Here is a 21,554-nt window from a genome sequence, read left to right on the forward strand (position 1 = left end):
TAAATGCTCTTGATTCTTTAAAAGTAGGAACAGGGAGAAGTAGTATACAATAATAGTATTTCCACATAACATCCACTAACTTTTCAGGGATTGGTTTTATTACATCGGTTAAGGTTTTGTTTCTTCTGTGGGTGACTACTTGTTTGCACTCAGAAGAATCACAATTTCTGTCTAGTGAAATTGTTCCGGTTACCATTATCTACAGTTTTAGTCTTTAACATTAATTTATTTTAAATCATTATATAATTTCAAATCCATAGATTGATTTATCATTTAATTTAGGAACAATTTAGTTTCAAGCCAAAACAGTCTGTTTTGTGCTTTCTTTAATATTTTGTTTTTTAAGTTTCTTTGCAAAGTAATGATACTGTTCCTGGTCTTTATTTTGAAATTCTAATTTTTTATGGTATGTGGTATAAAAACTTTTAAATTGCAAGTGTTAAGTGTCCAGAGAACTTCCATATTCTCCTTCCCTAAATAAATGTTAATAAACTGATATTCAGGATAGGGCAGTGAAAATTAAGAATATATTTACACTTTAATTTTATTCCCATTCAAAAATTAATCCAGAATCTTGCTCACCCTGTAACAATTATCATCAGATGGGATCCTACACTGCATTGTCAAAATACAGGTAGCATTTTTAAATTTTAATATACTTTTACACGTCATCAACAAAGAAAAGCATATTCCAGATATTTAAGCAGAGTAAAATGTTTCTTGTAAATCATATGATTTTTCTATTATATATGGAATGCATAAATGGGATCAAATTTCACTCTATATTGTATAATTATAGGGCATACTTCAGAAATAAAAATTTTAAGTTTTTCAAATTTCTAAATTTTTTTTAAGAGGACCTTTTTAAAAGCTTATAATCCCTTAAATATAGTGATCTGCGATGAGCTAGGCATTCTTACTGTTTGGGGTATTAATTTTTGTAAACAAATAAAGTAGATTTTTCAACCATTCAAATTCTTTGGTGTGATGCTGTGATTGACTAACCCTAGCTTTCCCCCATGTGCTTATTTTTATAGAATCTTAAGTTCAGAAAATATATCTTCTGGATCTCTGCAATTCCTCTGACATACACAAGATGTAATCCACAGCATCTTCCATTCAAATGACCCTTCATTTGGGCAATCAAACTGAATGGTAATCATTTTAGACTTATTAGGGATGCAGCATCTCTTATCCAAGCATCTTCCACAGAAAGTGGGTTTGTAACTCTGAACACTTGAGCATCCAGAAAAAACAAACTTTTCAGCCTTGGAGAGTTGGAAAGTAGGTTGGCATGTTGTTCCTTTGGGGATCTGAGAAGAGACATAAAATACAGTCTTTAAATTTGATTACAGTAGTTTAGAAAAGTGATACTATGTAGAACATTTTATAATACACATACCACACACAAATGCACAACTAATTATTTCCAGTGCATTAATAACAGGTGCTATTTAATGATTGTCAGCACTCTTCTCTACCTTTAAAATCCCTTCTTACCAGCACTTTGTCCTTCCTGTTCTTGCTCCATCATATAGGACCTACTCCCCAGTGGTTTTTTGGTATCGACCCTTTATCCAGTTCCACAATAAGTGGAAATTTCTTTATTCTGTTTAATATCAAGAGCCATATCTTATTAATATATTCTTAAAACTTAGCAAATTCCATAATACATCTCAGACAGATTTGGATGGGTGGGTAGATGAATAAATACCTTAATCCTTTTTAAATTGAGTAGTCAACTTGCTATCTTAGGTAAGTACCTTGGGGATGGGAAGGATTTTGTAGCATTTTAAAAAATTATTTGGACAGTCATTTTGCTTAGTTCTAGGAGTAGGACCAGCTCTAATTGTACCATGCAATCTTAGACTAAATATTTTATCACAGTCCTTTAGCCAGTTTACTATCTAAAAGAGCCTTTTGGAAATGGTATGATCCCCCTCCAAGTTGGGCATATATAACTAAGATCAACTTCTTAACTCTGATGTTCATAATTTACTGTCTTAGTAATTATGATGTAGCAACCAAAATCTTTTACCCATTGCTTAGATTCTGCGTAAAATTAATATAAAAAAAAGGAAGTTAAAATCTGAAGAGGATCTCCCCTCAAAGAACAATAACCTGTTGGGGCACCACAATAAACAAATCAGGCTGATCAGGACCCCCATTTTTAAGCTGTTCAAGTATCTAGAATCAGCGTACAGTTAGATTAATATCTGCTTGGCTTTAAGTTTAAGACTTATAATGAGGTTTATTTTTCTAAGAACCAAAAACCATAACACCGTTCTCCTTTCCAAAACATACCCATACCCACACACTACACTCTCATATTTTTCAGGAGTCTCAATACTGAATTCTAAGTTGAATCTAATTAAACTTTACCTTTACCATCTTTGATATATTACTGTTGCAAGGCTGAATATAACACAATCTTTTCTCTTTTCTCATTTCACAGTTGTTATTCTCATTGGTTACCCTGTTAGATATTCCCATCCCACATGTTCTGGAGCAAGGGGTCCACTTTGTTGCCTGCACAAGACATTTTCTTTTCCAAATAAGTGGGAGATTCCTATAAGCTAAAATAGAGGGGGAAAAGTACATAATGTACACATACATGTATTTGTGTAAAGAGGTAGACATAACTTTGCAATCATTTTTTAAGCTAATTAATCTGTAATAGTTAATATAACTCAGAATAACAGAAAATTATGGTCCAATTCATTGTTCTATCTCCCTTTTTTCCATTCCCCAGATTACCTTTCAATCAAGTTTTACAGTCCAATTTCTTAGGAAAAATAAAAATACTTGATCTTTAAAAAACTGAGATTTCCCCATTTTCTTCTTTCTGCTTAGCCCATCCTCTGAATACTAAACCTAAGCTTCTGTTCTTATTGATATGTGCCTTTTCCCTGGTTCTTGCCTCTCTTGATATTATTTTCAACAGACATTGGAACAGATGTTAGTAAGATTAGAGAATGCATGAAGTTAATCAGAATGTTTTGTCTTAATGTTAAATTCAATAATATGTTAAAATATAATGTACAAAAATTACATTTGAGAAATAGACTATTAATGAGACCATTTTTTTCCTCCACTTTGTTTTAATATACAAAGACACATTGCAAATGTGTTATCCATTTCATTCCACTTAATTGTCACATTCCTTATTGCATCAGGCCCATAGGACTCCTTCCCTTGGCTAGCCATTTCTAATCACTTATGGAAGGAGATGGGGAATGGGTGGATGGATGTATCTATGGATGGGTGAAGAATAGACAGAGCCCCTCCACTACCTGCTGCTTAAGAGAAGTGGGGGTGGAGGGGATGCATAATGAAAATATAAAGAGGGCATAATAATTCTACCATCTCCATGTAAATTCATTGGGAGCTTCTTGTGCTGCTCATGAATGAATCAGGCCCTTGGTTCATTTTAAGCAAATTACATATTGGTTTATTATCTCAAGGCATTTCCTTAAGGTTAATGTGCATCCTAAAATGGATGCTTTGGGAATAAGGTTGTAATTTGAGTCTACATTTGAACATAGCAAAATTCTGGATACATTACTTTAAAATGTCAATTTAACACTCTAAAAGAGCAAAAAAAGAAAAAATACCTTTTTGACAGGAAATGTCAGTAGCTTTGAAATATGTACTATCTTCGAATAAAATGATATTGCTCTTAATTTTATACTACTAGGAACTTGAAATTGCACATATAGCTGTGGGAGAATAAGCAGAAACGAAGATACCTGGAAAGTGAACAGTTTAAAGACCTCAATGCAGGAAGCAGATTAAAAGCCTGGCACGCATCTGCAATAAATAAAGGTAGGTTAGATTATTATGTTACCAGTAGCTCCACTTAAAGTTAAGCCAAGAACTGCAGTTTAGGGCTTTAACATTCATTAAAAAGCAAGAAAAAGGAGGGATTTTTAAAAGCATAGTGTTTTGTGAGAATTAAAGAAAAGCATGGAACATTATGTCATTCCATGCTTCATACTGACCAAGCAAAACCTAGATTCCAACCACAGACCTTCTGGAATTAGCTAAATAGATAAATTACTGTCACAGAAATATCTTAAAGAGTGTGCATTTTTGTCATTGTGGTTACTTTTAAAATCCAAACTCCTGTTTGGGCCCACAGATACAGTTTCACAGTTAGAGGAAAGACTTGAGAGAGTATGAAGATATACTTTCTTTGAAATATATCTAGGCCTAAGAACTTCAAATACCAGAGAGCACTTGGGAAGATTTTGTCATTTTTTGAAGGAAAGCACTTAACCACTAAAATGACTATCAGATGCCAACCCCCAACTAGGCTCCAGGTGATCCACTGAAACTGCTCTAATTCCATGAATGAAACCAACCTGTACTTGTTTCAAAGGGCTTTCCTTGTGGAAAGCTCCTGCTCTAAAGTAATCTCCTTCACCAGGGAGGTTCATACATGGGTTCTAAGGAAAGTCTTAGATTGAGTCACTCAGATCCAATGCAGAAAATTAACTTTTCCTGTACACTTTGAAAAAAAGAATTATTTGGATTATAATTTCAGAGTTTGAGCATTAGTGCCGTCATGCTGTTAGCTGAATAACTATGTACGGTAAATGCAAATTAACCACAACCTGGTAAAGTCTTTTTCAAATTAACAGACATAATTGGAGTCCCTGAGGATCTTTCTTTCATAGAGTTGGTCTTTTATTAAATATCCTCATAAGTAAAGTTAGGATTTTTTAGCATATTCAAAAATATTTTGTATTTCCATGGCATTTTTCATCCATTAAGCTCTAAACATCAAGAAAAAGGCATTCTTAGTTTCAGGATGAGAATACAGATGTGAATAGGAACCAGATATTAACATACCCTTTCTAAGCCCTTCCTCATCTGCGCTGAATTTTCTGGCATTTTTGAAACTCCTGTACCAAAAATACTCTGCCACTTAGAGCAAGGTTTATGGATATATTTAAGCTTACTGTAAATTGCCAGGTGCTCAAGATGAGTAATAAAGAATCTCATTTCATTTCTCTGACAACATATATACCTGGATGATGCACTAAAATAAATATGTGTGTATGTATTAATACAGCAAGAGTGCTCTCACTGTTAGTAATTGAGGAGCTTCATTTTCAGAGTGAATGAAATAATTTTATATCATTAGATTTTTTATCTTTAGAAAAACTGAAAGTTCAAAACATGTAGCAGTCCTTAAATATGATTTTTAATGTGTAATTTTCTGTTTCTGCTTTATCATATAGAAAAGTTGCCTTTCAGAATGTTTGGAATTGGATGTTTCAAACTTCTTCCCCCTAACAACAATACACATAAAGGTTTATCCAATACATGTGAAAAACATTTGGTCAGTTTTCCTGAGAAGAGGTTAAGTGGAAATAAGCAGCGGTAGTAAGATTTTAGAAGAATTTTCCTGACCTAATATAACATTTAAGAACTAGAATATTTTACCAGAAAAATCTACATTTTCCTTTTCAGATACTTAGAATTTACCTGCTTGAGGCAAAGATGAAGTAAAATGGCACATTCAAACTAAATCTCACACTACCCATGAATCAATAAGTACTTAAAGAGTACTTACAGTATATAAAAAGAACATGAAAGAAAACCACTAATAGTCACACATGAAAATATATGACTGTTCTACTTATGAGCACCTGGCATTGTTTGGTAGCTTGTTGACAGCTGCTGTTGTACCGGTCCCAAGCCACAGTTTGATTGATCAGATTTCTTTCCACCTTTTGCCCCAGAACAGTGACTGTCAGCCAGCTTTGGTATGAATAAAGGCGTGCATCCAATGGCTCCACTCACACAGAGGCAGCTGAAAAGGGGATTGGGCTGGAACACTTGGCCGTTGTGGTAATGTACCTTGTTGAGCTCACATCCAATAGCTACAAGGTCTGAAGAGAGAAGAGAATAAAGAAGCCGTAGCCTTGGATAGACCAGACCTGCAGTTATAAACCTAAGAGGAAAATGCTATCTCCTTTATTAAGTATTGTTCTCAAATTTCTTAGGCTTCATTTGGAACTCCTTCATAAAACATCTGGAAATAACAGAAAGATAAAAATGAAGGATTTTGAGTATATTTCAGGCTTTTAAACTCCAAACAGAGGTCACTTCCAGGATTAAGACCAAGAAAACATCCTGTTCTGGAGTGCAGTTAATTAAAAACAAAACAAAACAAAACAAAAAAAGTCAGCATGATTATAGCAGTGAGATAATGATTGTAAATCTGAGAGATGGGTCATAAATTTGTGCTTGTGAGATCTGAGGTTTCCCCAGATGTCCACCAACAGGCAAGGAAATATCTCAGAATGTCAGGACAAATAAATGACTGAGGAAACCATAATTAATTTAACTAGACTACAGCAAGGTAATTGATTTTTTTGTTGAGAAAAATGGAGAAAACTTGTTTTTTACTTCCTCTGAGGGGTATTCATGACCTGCTATTTCAGCATTTCTTAAAGTGTGGTCCACACACACTTTGGGAATACCTGAGGCTCTTTTAGGGAATCTGCAATATCAAAACTTTTCAAAGTACTAAGATGTGATCTGCCTTTTTCACTGTGCTGACATTTACACTGATAGTGCAAAAGCAATGGTGGCTAAAACTGTTAGCATCTTAATATGAATCAAGGCAGTGTTTCCAAATTGTACAGGTAGTCATTATGTTCTTCATCACCAAGCACTTGTACTTCAAAAAGAAAAAGGCCAGTTTTACTTAAGAATGTTCTTGATGATGCAGTAAAAAAGTATTAATTTTATTAAATTTCCACAATTGAGTATACTTCTTTTTAATATTCTGTGTGATAAAATGGGAAGTATGCGTCAAGCATTGCTGCACACATAGCTATAATCTTTGTCTTGAGGAAAAGCACCTGTGCTATTGTTTCAGTTGCAAGCTGAACTTGAACTAGGCACTTTTTAGTGGTAATTTTACTTGAAATGACTGACAGATAAGCCATGTTTATTCAGACTTGGGTATCTGGCAGACATGTTCTTGAAAATGAGAAGAGCGAGCCTGTCACTTCAAGGAAGAAAATCAACAATTGCACAATTAGAGTTTTCAAGCAAAAATTACAATTTTGGAAAACTTGGATCTGCCACTGAGTTTTGATAGCTACCCAATATGTAGACTTTTCTGATGAGATTGGTAGATATATTAATTAATATGATTTTTTAACATTTTATAATTAAACATAACATTTGGAAGATCTGCATAAACTCAGGAAACTGATATTTTCAAATGACAATGTGTGAACCTAAAAAATTATACATGGGTTAAAAATTCATTCAAAGTACAAGATAGGACAATGGATTTAGAACCCTTTCCTTGTCCCTTGCATTCAGCAGTTTGACTACTATGTGTCTGGACATGGTTCTCTTCGAGTTTATCCTGTTTGGAGTTTACTGGGTTTCTTGAATGTGCCTATTTATGTCTTTCATTAAATTTGAGAAGTATTCTGCCCTTATTTCTTTAAATATTCCTTCTGCCCCTTTCTCCTCCTTATGGGACTCCTATAATACCTATATTGGTACCCATGATGGTGTCCTACAGGTCTCTTAGGCTCTGTTCACTTTTTAAAATTCATTTTATTTCATCTCCTCAGCCCTACTTATTTCAATTGCCTTGAGTTTGAGTTCAGTGATTCTTTCATCTGCCAGCTCCAATCTGCTGTTAAAACCCTCTAGGGAATTTTTCATTTCAGTTATTGTAGTCTTCAATGCCAGTGTTTCCAGTTGTTTCCTTTTTATAATTTCTGTCTTTATTGAGAGTCTCATATTGCTCATTCATCATTTTCCTAATACCCTTTAGTGTTTCTTCATGGTTTCCTCTATCTCCTTGAACATACTGAAGATCATTTTTTAAAAGTCTTCGTCCAGTATGTCTAAAGTCCAGTCTTCTTCATTGATGGTTTTTAAATTTTTATCTTGTTCCTTTGGATGGGCTGTCATTTCCCTTTTCTTTCTCTTATAATGTTATGTTGTATACTGTACATTTATTATTTTAACTGTTAACTCTGAGATTTAGACTCTTGCTGTATATTCCCTAAGTTTGTATCCAGCTGTTAATATAACAGAGATTTCCTTGAGTGACAGGAGCTAACAAAAACACAAAACCCAAGGCAAAAAAACACCTTTCGCAGTCTTTGCAAATTGGCTCTGTGTCGGCTGGTGCTCTCCTTCAGAGTTCAGCCCGCCTATCAGGAAGATGCGCCTAAGTTGAAAGTGAAGTATGGGTCCTCTCTCTATTTTCTGAGCCTGTGTCTTGTCTTGGGCTTGTGCTCACTCATGGCCTTAGGAGTTCCCCTGTTTACAGGAATCTTAATGTTGCCTCTACTCCCTATAAAATCAACTTCCCCCACCCTCATTCCTAAGCTCTCTGTTGTATTTCTTAAAGCTGATAATCCTTTGCCCTCAGCCACTTTGACTTAATTGTTTCTTACATTGCTTTAGCTGTCTATAAGCTGCTTCTGCCTACAGAGCAAGTACTTGGAGGGGGAGCCAGAAATGAGTTTCCTGGTCAGTCTTTCAGGCTAATAGATTGGTACCACATACAGGCACTCCAGTATGCACATAGGGGTTATTCTGCTCCCTCCAGAACAAGGCCAGGCACCCAATAGTAGCACAGGCTGCCTCCACACTGTACCAGGGAGAGAGAGTGGGGATAGGGCCAGCAAGCTTCTCCTACCATTTTTAAAGCTGTGTCTTCTTGATTCAGCACTCACCCAATTACTGCAACCCTTTAACTGTTTTCTGTGGTTTTTAGGAGGATGGCTCTGGCAGTTTTTGCTAGTTGTTCAAATGTTCTGCGGGGGAACAACACCCTAGAGCAACTTATGTTGCCATCTTTGTTGACCAGAAATGCAAAATAATCAAACCAATGGATTTTAATGTCACAGAGTTTAAAAAGTTCATTGTTATGCTTTTTAGATATGCCAATGCAACTAACTTTTAAGAAACTACCACTCATCAAGTTTAATATAATATCAAAAAAGAATATTCACAATGATCTAAAAAGCCTATTAAAATACTCCTTCCTTTTCCAGTTATGTATGGGGCCAGGTTTTCTTCATATATTTCAACCAAAACAACATATCACAACAGGTTGAAAGCAGAAGTAGACATGAGAATCTAGCTTTCCTCTATACCCAGACATTAGAGAGAGTTGTAAAAAATATAAAACAATGCCACTTGTTCCAGTTTGCTAATGTTTCCTTTTTGCAAAATGCCAGAAATGGATTGGCTTTTATAAATGGGGGTTATTTGGTTACAAAGTTACAGTCTTAAGGTCATAAAGTGTCCAAGGTAAGTCATCAACAACTGGGTACCTTCACTGTAGAATGGTCAATGGTGTCTGGAAAACCTCTGTCAGCTGGAAGGCACTTGGCTGGCATCTGCTCCGGAGTTCTGGTTTCAAAGGGGCTTTCTCCCAGGATGTTCCTCTCTAGGCTGCAGCTTCTCAGGGCAAACTCTGGGTTAGTACCTCCGAAGCGTCAGCAAAACTCGGCTTTCAACGGCCGTCTTCAAAATGTGTCCCTCAGGTGGAGCTCCTCTTCAAAATGTCACTCTCAGTTGCTCTGAGTTCCCTCTGTGTGTGAACTCCTTTATACAATTCCAGTGATCCAACTAACACCCACCCTGAATGGACAGGGTAACACCTCCATGGAAATTACCCAATCAAATGTTTCACTCACAGTTGATTGAGTCACATCTCCATGGAAACACTCAATCAAAGGATTCCAATCTAATGAACACTAATACATCTGCCCACACAAGATTACATCAAAGAACTTGGCGTTTTGGAGGACATAATACATCCAAACTGGCACACCACTCTTCTAGCTAAATTATACTTTGTTTTGGAAAATATGGATTTTTTTCATAAATATGTTATTTCTGTTAATATGCAATGAGTTTATTGTTATTTTTTAATGAATTAATAAATATTTTTAAATTTCTCATCCATTAAATATTGGTTGATATAACCCACATAAAGGAAAGCTCTTTGGGTTCTGAATAATTTCTAAGATTCTAAAGGGGTCCTGAGACAAAAAAAATTTTTAAATCATTGTTCTAGACCATGGGTTGGCAAACTTACTCTGTAAAGGACAGAGAGTAAATATCCTAACCTTTATCTCTGTTACTTAGACCATGTGTAAATAAATGGGCGTAACTGTGTTCTAGTAGAGCCTTGTTTACAAAAACAGGCTGGGGACCTTATTAGTCTACCGCAGTTATAGATTATCCCAGCCCCATCTTCGTGGCTATGCTCTGTTAAAACACTTTCTACTTTACTTGTAGAAAGATCAGTTTTACACAGACTTCAAATCTTTGAGGGACAGGACCTGTATCTCTTTTTTTCCCTATTGTGTCCCCAGCTCCTGGCTGGCTCAGTAGTGAATGCTCAATAAATGTTAGGTTAATGAAATGACTTGCCCAGCGCTATTTAGGAGAAAGGGGTGTCCTGGATGCCAGAGTCTTTGATAGATCATATTTTCTCTTTAGAATTCTCATAGTAATAATAGCTAACATTTTTGGAAGCCTACCGCACACCAGACATTGTGCTAATTAGGTTTATGTTATTATCTCATTTGATCCTCCTAACAACTCTATAAGATAGGAAGTATATGCGCTTTAACTAAGGCACAAAGAGGTTAAGCAAGCAACTTACTCAAGGTTACTCAGCTAGTAGATTAAGTGGTGAGAATTTGAACCCAAAGCCTACATTCTTAACCATGACGGTGCAGTTCTGATAGGGCACCAGGCATCACGCTTAAATGGCTCTACACATTCAATGAGACTCCAAAAGGGGCCCTCATTCCATTCTCACAACCAAGTTCCGGTAGTAATTTGCCTTCCCACTTACACCTCTATAGACTGACTAAACTGCCTAATGGATGTGAGCAGTCCTCTTAGCAATTCTATTTTTTATACCAAGTTGGCATCTTGAATTATTGTCATTGTGTTGTAGGTTTACATGGGCTGAATCAGTCTCCAGAAGAGTCACAAAGCAGTCAAGCTTTGATTTGGGATAGCCCCACCTGATTTTTCACAAATCCTCTGTAGTGAAAAGTACAGTAACTCAATGGTCAGTTGAGAGGGCTGAGAGTAAAGTAGTATGTATGAAGAGTAGATATGTATCCTTACATTTTAACCAAGATGATTTTTAGTTACAGAAAGGGCCAAATTCAGATTGCTTTTGACAATATTAACAAAAGCTCTTATTTTGTGGTATTTTAAGAAGTTAGATTCTATTTACATAAGTTCTTCTATTTTCTATCACTCAAGCAATTACCAGAGAAGAACTAAAAGATCGCTTAAATGTGACAAAAATGACAGGTTTCTGACTATGTGTAAGCATCTGCTAATTTTACATGGTGTCCAATATTACGGATCCAATCCTATTGGCATGTGAAAACTGTAACCCACCTCATATTTATATTTGGATCATATTTATTTATGATAATTCCAAATTAACAACTGCAGAAGAAATTCTCTCTAGACTCAACCTTTCCAGCACATCCAGAAGAAGACACTTACATGTACACACTCCAGTTTCATACCTCGGCTTGTCTGCCGAGTAATCACAGTACAGCCCTTTGTGCGGGTCGCAGATGTCAGCTTCATTGCAGATGTCCCCTGGTTGCTTGGCACAGATTTTACAGCATCCACAGCCATCCCTCACCAAGCTCACTCCAGGAGGGCAACTGGGCTTCCGATGAGGACATTTACAGGGCCAGTGACAAAATTGCTTTCGCTGATGCACTTCGGATACTTCTCCAGACCTTCCTTCAGGTGTCATATCTAATGGCCCAGTGCCCTGTGCCCTGCAGCAGAACTTTGTTCGATAATAAAGGTGATGTCAGAAATGGCTGCTCAAAGTAATTCCAGAAGTCTGATATAAATACTAGATTTCCCCAAACAGGTAGAACACAGTGTGGTGAAATGAAATAATGTCTATCAGTATTTGACACAATTGATCATTCTCTCTTAAACTTTTCTTCACTTAGCTTCCACAACACTCTTAGTTCTCCTATTTCACTAACTGCTGTCTCAGTCTTCTTTGCTGGTTTCTTCTCATCCCCCTGATCTCTGAACATTGGAGCCCCTCGTGGCTAAGATCTCTCCAGGATCTTCCCTCATTATTTTTTTAATTAAATTCAGTTTTATTGAAATACATTCACATACCTTACAATCATCCATGGTGGACAATCAACTGTTCACAGTACCATCATATAGTTGTGCATTCATCACCCCAATCTATTTTTGAATATTTTCCTTATACCAGAAAGAATCAGAATAAGAATAAAAAATAAAAGTAAAAAAGAACACCCAAATAAACCCCCCATCCCACCCTATATTTCATTTAGTTTTTGTCCCCATTTTTCTACTCATCCATCTATACACTAGATAAAAAGTAGTATGATCCACAAGGTTTTCACAATCACTCTGTCATCCCTTGTAATCTACATAGTTATACAATCATCTTCAGGAGTCCAGACTACTGGGTTGGAGTTTGATAGTTTCAGGTATTCTAGCTATTCCAATACATTAAAACCTAAGAGGTGTTATCTATATAGTTCATAAGAATGTCCACCAGAGTGACCTCTTGACTCCATTTGAAATCTCTCAACCATTGAAACTTCATTTTATTTATTTTGCATCCCCCTTTTGGTCAAGAAGATATTCTCAGTCCCATGATGCTGGGTCCAGATTCATCCCTGGGAGTCATATCCTGCATTGCCAGGGAGATTTACACCCCTGGGAGTTGGGTCCCACGTAGGGGGGAGGGCAGCGAGTTCACCTGTCGAGATGGCTCAGTTAGAGAGAGGGAGAGCCACATCTGAGCAACAAAGAGGTACTCAGGGGAAGACTCTTAGGCACAATTATAAGCAGGTTTAGCCTCTCCTTTGCAGTAATGAGCTTTGTATGGGCAAGTCCCATGAGAGAGGGCTTGGCACATCAAACCACCAGTTCTCAATGTTTGGGACAACATCAGCATCAGTCCAGGTGAGGAAGTCCAACACTTCTGCATTTTCCCCCAGCTCCTCAGGGGGGCCCTGCAAATATATTTTTATTCTCTGCCCAAATTACTTTTCTTCCCTCATTATTAAATGATCAAAAACAAACTCCCAGTTTTCTCTTCCAGTATACTCTTTCATACACTTCCCTATTTGAGCAAATACCAACTCCAGTTTTATAAAATACCTTGGGATCAGGTCATTCTTGATTCTTCTCTTTTATATTTTACATCCAATCCCATCAACGAATCCTGATGATTATATTTTTAAAATATACACACTCTGATCATTTCTTAATACACTGACTGCTACCATCGTGATCTAAGCCACCATTATTTTTTACTTGCATGATTACAATAACCTCCTAAAGGTTCTCTTATGTCCCCCTTTGTCTTCTATATTCTCCAGTCCAGAAAGATCCTTTTCAAATGTCAGTCTGTTCATATCACTCCTTGCTGATAGAGTGTCTTTCTTATGACCTCCATCTCAAAGTAAAATCCAAATGACCCTCCAAGGCCCTGCATGATCTGATCTCTGACTCCCTATCTTAATTTACCCACTATAATTCACCCTCTTGCTTGCTCCATTCCAGCCACACTAGCTTCCTTGTTCTTGAATACTCCACACATGCTCTTCCCCAAGATATCTTCATGGCTCACTCAATTTTTTGATCTCAAGTTTCATCTTATCAGCAAGGGCCTCAGTGACAATCTTTTATAAATTAGCACCCCACCCCTGCTCCTTCCCCGTAACTCTTCTCACCACTTGCCTTACCACATATTTTCCTTGTTTATTTTCTGAGTTCTGCATCAAGAATGTAAGCTTCTTGAGGGCAAAGTCTCTGTCTAATGTCTGTTCTGTTCACTGCAGTAAATACTGAATGAAAGAACATGATACTTCCTAAGAGCCAGGTACTGTACATAATTATGTAATTTAACCTTCACAATAGTTATCCCCATTTGGTAGGCAGAATAATGGTTCCCCAAAGATGTCCATGTCTTAATCCCCAGAACCTGTGAATATGTTACCTTCCATTGCAAAGGAGACTTTGCAGTGCAGAAATGATTAAGTCAAGGATTTTGAGAAGAGATTACCCTGGATTATTCACGTGGACCCAATGTAATCACAAGAGTCCTAAGGGAAAAGGGGAGGCAGGAGAGTCAGAGAAGTTGATGTGACGACAGAAGCAGAGGTTGGAGCCATGCCCTTGTTAGAAGGGGTCATGAACCAAACTATACAGGCTGCCTCTAGAAGCTGGAAAAGCTAGGAACACATTCTCCCAGAGCCTCCAAAAGGAACACAGCTCTACTGACACCTTGATTTTAGCTCCTTAATACTGACTTTTGGATTTCTGACCTCCAGCACTGTAAGATAATAAATTTGTGTTGTTTTAAGCCACTACATTTGTGGCAATTTGTTAAAGCAACCATGAGAAACAAATACACCCCATTTTATAAATGAGGGTCCCAAGGCTTAGATTATTTAACCTGTCCAAGACCTCATATCAAGTGGTGGAAGAGGGATTTAAGCCAAGGCTGGCAGACTCAGGAACGTATGTTTTCAACCCTTAGCCTCCTTCCTTTTCTAGTCCAACCAAGGCTTACCACAAACCAGCTTTGATACTGAACAAATTACTTAATCTCCGGGTCTGTTTCTCCTCTCTAGTCTAGACCTTTCCCCTTAAATTCACCACTTTTTAATTGCTACTCAGTATATCCACTTAGATATCCCACAAGCATCTCACTTTCTCCCTCTTCCCAATAAACTACTGGTCAGCCAGCAGCCAGCAGTCCCCTTTTAGGGTATGGTGTTACCATCCACTCAGTTCCCCAGGCCAGGAGGCTGAAAGTCATTCCGGACTCTGCCCTCTCTTTTATCCCTTACACCTGAGTCACTGACTTATAGGAAAGGTCTGAGCTACTAAGCACAGCATTCAGGGCCCTCCACATCACTAGCATTCCTTATATGCTTTATGCACCAGCAAATGTAAGTACTCACTGTTCTCTGGATATATGATGCTGTTCCCTTAGTCTGGAACACTCTTCACCTGAACCTACCTCCTCTTTGCCTCATTATTTTTCAAGGCTCTGTTTAGGAGTCACCTTTTCCAGAAAGTGGCCCCTTGTGCATGTCTTTGTACTGAAATTATGTGTGCTAGTGCTTGTCCCACTAGCTGTAAAGCCATTCAACCTCAGGTTCTTTTGTTGGTGTTCTGCCAGCACCTAGCATAGTGCCTGGCAAGTGGTTTATATAATCAAGTCTCAATAAATATTTATTGGATGGAACTGAAGGCCATTGGATTGATTTAGAGTTCTAAACCTCTTCCCAATTCAAACACTCCACATTTAAAAGTATCAGTATGAAATTCTACCACTAAACCCTCAGACTTTTTTCTTGACACTGATAAAACATGTGCCCCAATAAGGAATAATATTTTTGGCTGTTACTCAAAGGTTGAAGGGACAAGGTGAGAATAGATTATGATGGGGAAAGTAGGACAGCACTAGCCTTCTGAAGAAGGAACAGGGGAAAAGGTACTACAAAAGTGGGGAAGGAGGTAGAAATGTTTCTTGAGGAGCTACTGGGGAGTCCCCGGGAAAGAATCAGCAGGTGGTTGCCAATTCCCTTTCGTCTGCAGCTCCCAAGGATTCTAAACTGTCATACAAATCCACAGTGAGACTTTGAGACGTTATTAAAGTTTTAGCTGTTTTCTTCTGATCTGCTTCTATGGTGGCTACTCATTCTCTTGCTACACTGCCAGAGGTGAAATCGTTTGTGTGTCCCATCTCTCCCTCGAGGGTTGCCTTACTGTTATTTTTAAATATGTAACCACCTTATTGAGACAGAATTCAGATACCATGCAATTCATGCATATAAAGTGTACAATTCAGTGGTTTTAAATATATTCACAGAGGTGTGCAACCATTACTACAATCGATTTTAGAACATTTCATAACCCCCAAAATAAACCCTGTACCCATTTGCAGTCACTCCCCATATCCTCCCAACCTCTCCAACCCTAGGCAATAACTAATCGTTCTGTCTTACGGATTTGCCTAGTCTGGGTCTTTCATTAATGTATCATGTGGTTTTTGTGACTAGTTTCTTTCACTTAGCATAACGCTTTCAAGGTTCATTCATGCTGTAACATGTAACAGTACTTCATTCCTTTTTATCTCTGAATAATATTCTATGAATATACTACATTGTATTTATCCATTCATCAGCTGATGGACATTTGGGTTGTTTTCATATTTTGTCTATTATGAATAATGTTGCCATGAACATTTGTGTACTAATTTGTGGACATACTGAAGGATTACTTTTTGACTCAGCTTACTGATGGATTAAAAAATGAATTCTTCTATCTATCTATCATTTTGTAAACTATCCAATTTGTTCTTGTTGTTAGGGTCCTAGAGATGCCTGAAAAGCATTTATTGATGGTAACACAGTGGCTAATTGCATGGGTGCCAAAATCAGATATTTCTGAGTCAGAATTCTAGCTTTACACCTGATTTTCTGGGTGACCATGGGCAGGTTAATTTATTTCTATAAGCCTCAGTTTCATAATCTGTCAAGTGATGGTAACTAGATTTTTCTTTTGTAACCTTTATTTGGTAATAATTTTAGATTTACAGAAAAGGTACAAAATAATACAGAGAACTCTATATACCCTCATTCATTTCCCCACTGTTAACATTTTACATTACCATGGAATATTTGTCAAAAATAAAATATGGACACTGGTACATTAGTACAAACTAAACCCCAAACTTCACTTGTCTTTTGCCAGTTTTTCTATTAATGTATTCTTCCTGTTCTAGGATCCAATCCAGGGTAACACATTGCATTTAGTTTTCATGTCTCCCCAGGAGATAATGTAGATTTAAATGAAATAATTGATGTGAAGTCCTTGTCAATTTTCTTGCAATAGCAAGCATGTATTAAATATTATCCATTTCCAAACTAGGTTTGGCAATGATTGTTATAGTTATGACTTACTTAACTTTTTTTTGCATCCTGCAGAAAATTTCTCTGCACTTTAATATGCCACTGATTTCAGTAATTAGTGGTAAGTGTCTCAAAAGAACAAATACATAAATGACAGAAAATATAGTCAGAAACATAAACAATCCTAGAAAATGTGTTGTCTCAGAACAACACTTTGTTCAAGGGAAACATAAGTGGCACTCTCCCGATTGCAACAGCCAAAAATGTCTCCACACATTGCCAAATGTTACATGGGGGCACACTGACCACAGCTGAGAACCACTGGACTTGATCAACCCAACCCCACACATTAATGGAGTAAGAAAAGAAGATGTGTTGCCATTTCTGCAGAAAAAAAATATTATTTATCTCAATCTCTACAGTTCTTTTTTACACATTCAATTAAAAATTAAAAAGCACAAAAATATGACTCATTCTCAAGAGAGAAAACAGTCATTAGAACCAACACAGAAATGGCCCAGATAATGGAATTATCAATCAGAGATTTAAAATTAGCTATTTAAATAAAGGATCTAATGGAAAAGGCACACAACATGTGTGAACAGAATAGGAATTTAAATAGAGCAATGGAAAGCAGATATTTTTAAAAGCCAAATGGAAATGCTAGAAATAAAAAACATTGTATTAGGAATGACTAATTCTTCAATGGGCTCATCAGCAGACTGCACACAACAAAGAAATAGTTAGTAAACGTGAAGACTGGTTAATAGAAATCGCCTAAACAGAGATACAAAAAAAGAGAGAGCGAAAAATATGTATATTATATATATAGAACATCCAAGATCTGAGAGACAATTAGTATAACACACATGTAATTAAAGTCCCAGAAAAAGAAAGAAACAGAGAGAGACACAAAGGGAGTGGGGGGGTGATGTCACAAAAAAAATATTTGAATAAAGGTCAACAGTTTTCCAAAATTCAAGAAAGACAAGAAACCAGGGATCCAAAAATTCCGGTGACTCCTAAACAAGGTAAATACCAAAAAATTATAGGCAAACTACTGGAAACCAAAGATAGAGAAAATCATAAAAGCAGCCTGAGAAAAAGGAAATATTATATAGAGAAAAACAACAATAAGAATGAGATCTGATTTCTCATTTAAAAAAAAAAAAGGCGGTGGGGAGAGGGGAGCCCAAAGACAATGGAGTGGCATTCTTGAAATGCTGAGAGAAAGGAAAAGAAAAATAACTGTCAACCTAGGCTACATATCCAGTGAAACTATTCCTCAAAAATGAAGGTGAAATAAAAGACATTTCCAGATATGCAAAAACTGAGAAAATTATTGCTAACAGACCTAACTCTCAAGAAACACTAAAGGAGCATTTTTGGTCTGAAGGGAAATTGCAGATGGCAACTCAGAAATGAAGAGCCCTGGAAATAATAAAAATGTGAATAAATATAAAGGAATATATATGCAAGGAATATATATATACACATAGTTCTCTTCAGGCATATTTTGATTTGTTTTCAAAAGCACATTTCAAAACAATAAAAGACTCATCAGAAAGGTGCAATAGAAAGATTCAGGGTTTGACAACAGATCTGAACTTCAGTACAGTTCCATCACTTGTAAGTTCTGTGATCTTAGATATAATTTAGATAACATTTGATCTTTGAGCCTCAATCACCTTCTGTAAAATAGAGTTAATAATATTCACACTGCAAGGTGGTTTTGAGATTAGAAATACTAAAGACTGAAGTGCATTGCACAGTGCTTGGCATACAGCAGATGTTCAATTACAGGTAGGTATTACCAGACCCTTAAAAAATTCATTATGGCAACTTAAGCACAAAAGACTACCTTCTCACAGTTGTATAAAAATGTAGCTTATGAGGGGTGACAATGGGATTGGGAAAGCCGTAAGGACCACACTCCACTTTGTCTAGTTTATGGATAGATGAGTAGAAAAATAGGGGAAGGAAACAAACAGACAAAGGTACCCAGTGTTCTTTTTTACTTCAACTGCTCTTTTTCATCTAATTATTATTCTTGTTATTTTTGTGTGTGTGCTAATGAAGGTGTCAGGGATTGATTTAGGTGATGAATGTACAACTATGTAATGGTACTGTAAACAATCGAAAGTACGATTTGTTTTGTATGACTGCATGGTATGTGAATATATCTCAATAAAATGAAGATTAAAAAAAAAAAGACTACCTTCTCACTGCTTTTTTTATTTTTTTTGTTTTTGTTTTTTATGTTGGAATGGTGGGTGGCAAAGTGGGATTGTCTCTTTTTTAACAGGGACATCTCTATACTGGAATATTTGCTGTCTAAAAATATGTAGAAGCTCTCAGTAGTTACAGTAGTAACAGGACTTTTCTCAAAGATGGTGGAATAGAATCTACAGAGCCCCACATCTGCTGAGGACACATCCCCTTCACATAGCAGAAGTGAGAGTCTTACCACTGAGGTTATGGTTAGGAACCTGTTGAAACCTTAAAGCTCTCCTTATAAAGTACAACAATTTTCAATTCCTTATTTTCTAAGATACTTCTACTACCTTCTGCTCCATTCAGCTCTGAACTCACAGACACTTTTCCATGTATTTTAAACAGTCATAATATTTCAAAAGCTCTCCCTGCTGTATAAGCAATAACCTCCACCACATCAATCAACCAATCAATAAATCACCCCTTTTTAATTCTCTTATTTTAAAACATACTTAGGCTCACATTAAATTAAACTTCCTTTTAGGTTGTTGCTTAAAATATTTAGTCTCCATGGACTGATTCCCTTTCATGAAAAGTGAAAAACACATGTGTTGAAAAAAGACAAATAGAATGTCTAAAAGGTGTAAATGTTTGTTCCCAAGTTCTTGTTTCAGACAAGGGCAGGCTTAAGTGAAGCAAGTTGTTCTCAAAATCTGTTTTTCCAGTGGTTCTCTGTATGGAAAGTTGAGCCCCAGCCTGGAACCTTCATGAAGAGGCACTGTTTACTCCACCGTGCCAGCAGGACTGCCACTTCCCAAATAGGTGGTGTGTGTTATATTCCGGTCAAAAAATACATAGGTATTAAAGTTTGGGAGCTGTTCAAACATATTGAAAGCAAAATTAAGTGACATTACCAAAAGGGAAAGCTGTTTTATGCTTCTTTCACGAAGCCAATAAGCTAAAATAGAACTTGATTCCGAGTAGAAAACAGCTCTCTGTTTCTCATGAAGCATTTTCACAAGTAATTTACCCTTTCTTCCTCCATCTTCTTCAATTTTTAAAAAATTTGTGACCTGAAGAAACAAGGACTGTTAACATCTCCTAAAGGCACAGAGTAACAAGAGAGACCTTACCTGTGATAAACTAGTGATGAGAAGAGCGGAGAAGAGGAGCCCCTGCATGTTCGTGAGGAATGTGAAGCAAAAGTGAGAGATAGAGGAGTCTGAGCTTGCTCCTTGCTCCTGGAACACAAAGCTCTCCTCTGTCTTCTCGGCAAACCCAACGTCTCCTCAGCAGAACACACAGGCGCCTCTACATCATACACTACTAACTTCGTACTGCTTTCAGGCTGCACTTTCATTTTGAGGAGCAGTTTTAATACCTTGTTTATTTTCATGTGATTTTTTTAAATATTTACCTTTACAGCTAGCATGTAGAGTGTCAGGAGAGCATGAATGCTTTCCTCCTGGGACCAGCAAGGGAGTTAGATCAAGTAATGGCTTTTCTTTGAGTGACTTTCTACCTATTCCTAGAGAACAGAACCTGCCCTTGGGCAGAAGGTGAAGTTATATCCACTTACCTTCCTTACCCTCAGCCAGGCAGTTCTGTGCTTACTGCTCCAGAACCTTTCTGTGGTTCTTTCTTTTCTCCCTTTAGCCCTCAAGCACATAGTACTAGCCTGGCGTCTCCCCCAAAAATCCCAATCACAACTTGCCCTTGGGTTTTCCCCTTCACATCAATAACAGGTGTCCAAAGGACTTCCCTCACCCCTTCAGCTGGTGAACCTCTCAGACGCTCTATTATAGCACATTTCTAACCCCATGTTGATTATGATTGGAAAAAGGAAGATGGAGCATGTGTGAACTCCTCCAGTAACTGGCCCTAGATCAGCCCCTTTCTGTGGCCACAGTTCCATTATAGATAAGAGTAAACTTAGAGGAGGGACAAGATGGCAGCATACAGAGGTGTGGAATTTAGTTAGAGCAACTAATAAACAAACAGGAACTATGAGTAAATAATCTGGAACAACTGCTGGGGGACAACCGTGACGGTCCACACATTGTACACTGTCCTAGTTTGCTAATGCTGCGGAATGCAAAACACCAGAGATGGATAGGCTTTTATAAAAGGGGGGTTATTTTGCTACACAGTTACAGTCTTAAGGCCACAAAGCGTCCAAGGTAACACATCAGCAATCGGGTACCTTCACTGGAGGATGGCCAATGGCGTCCGGAAAACCTCTGCTAGCTAGGAAGGCAGCTGGCGTCTGCTCCAAAGCTCTGGCCTCAAAATGGCTTTCTCCCAGGACGTTCCTCTCTAGCAAACTTGCTCCTCTTCAAAACATCACTCACAGCTGCACTC

The 21,554-nt window shown here is 37.2% G+C and overlaps 1 protein-coding gene across 1 annotated transcript; it reads right to left on the reverse strand.

Moving 5' to 3' along the window:
- Positions 1-2,439: 2,439 nt before the first annotated feature.
- Positions 2,440-20,374, reverse strand: CCN6 (cellular communication network factor 6). The gene is made up of 5 exons (XM_037844005.1): positions 20,327-20,374; positions 11,545-11,842; positions 5,658-5,900; positions 3,750-3,810; positions 2,440-2,576 (listed from the first exon to the last, which is right to left on the reverse strand). The coding sequence occupies exons 1-5, from the start codon at positions 20,372-20,374 to the stop codon at positions 2,570-2,572; spliced, it is 657 nt and encodes a 218-aa protein (XP_037699933.1). The 3' UTR covers positions 2,440-2,569.
- Between the last annotated feature and the right edge of the window lie 1,180 nt (positions 20,375-21,554).

Source organism: Choloepus didactylus, chromosome 7, assembly GCF_015220235.1.
Source record: "Choloepus didactylus isolate mChoDid1 chromosome 7, mChoDid1.pri, whole genome shotgun sequence".
Classification (NCBI taxonomy): domain Eukaryota; kingdom Metazoa; phylum Chordata; class Mammalia; order Pilosa; family Megalonychidae; genus Choloepus; species Choloepus didactylus.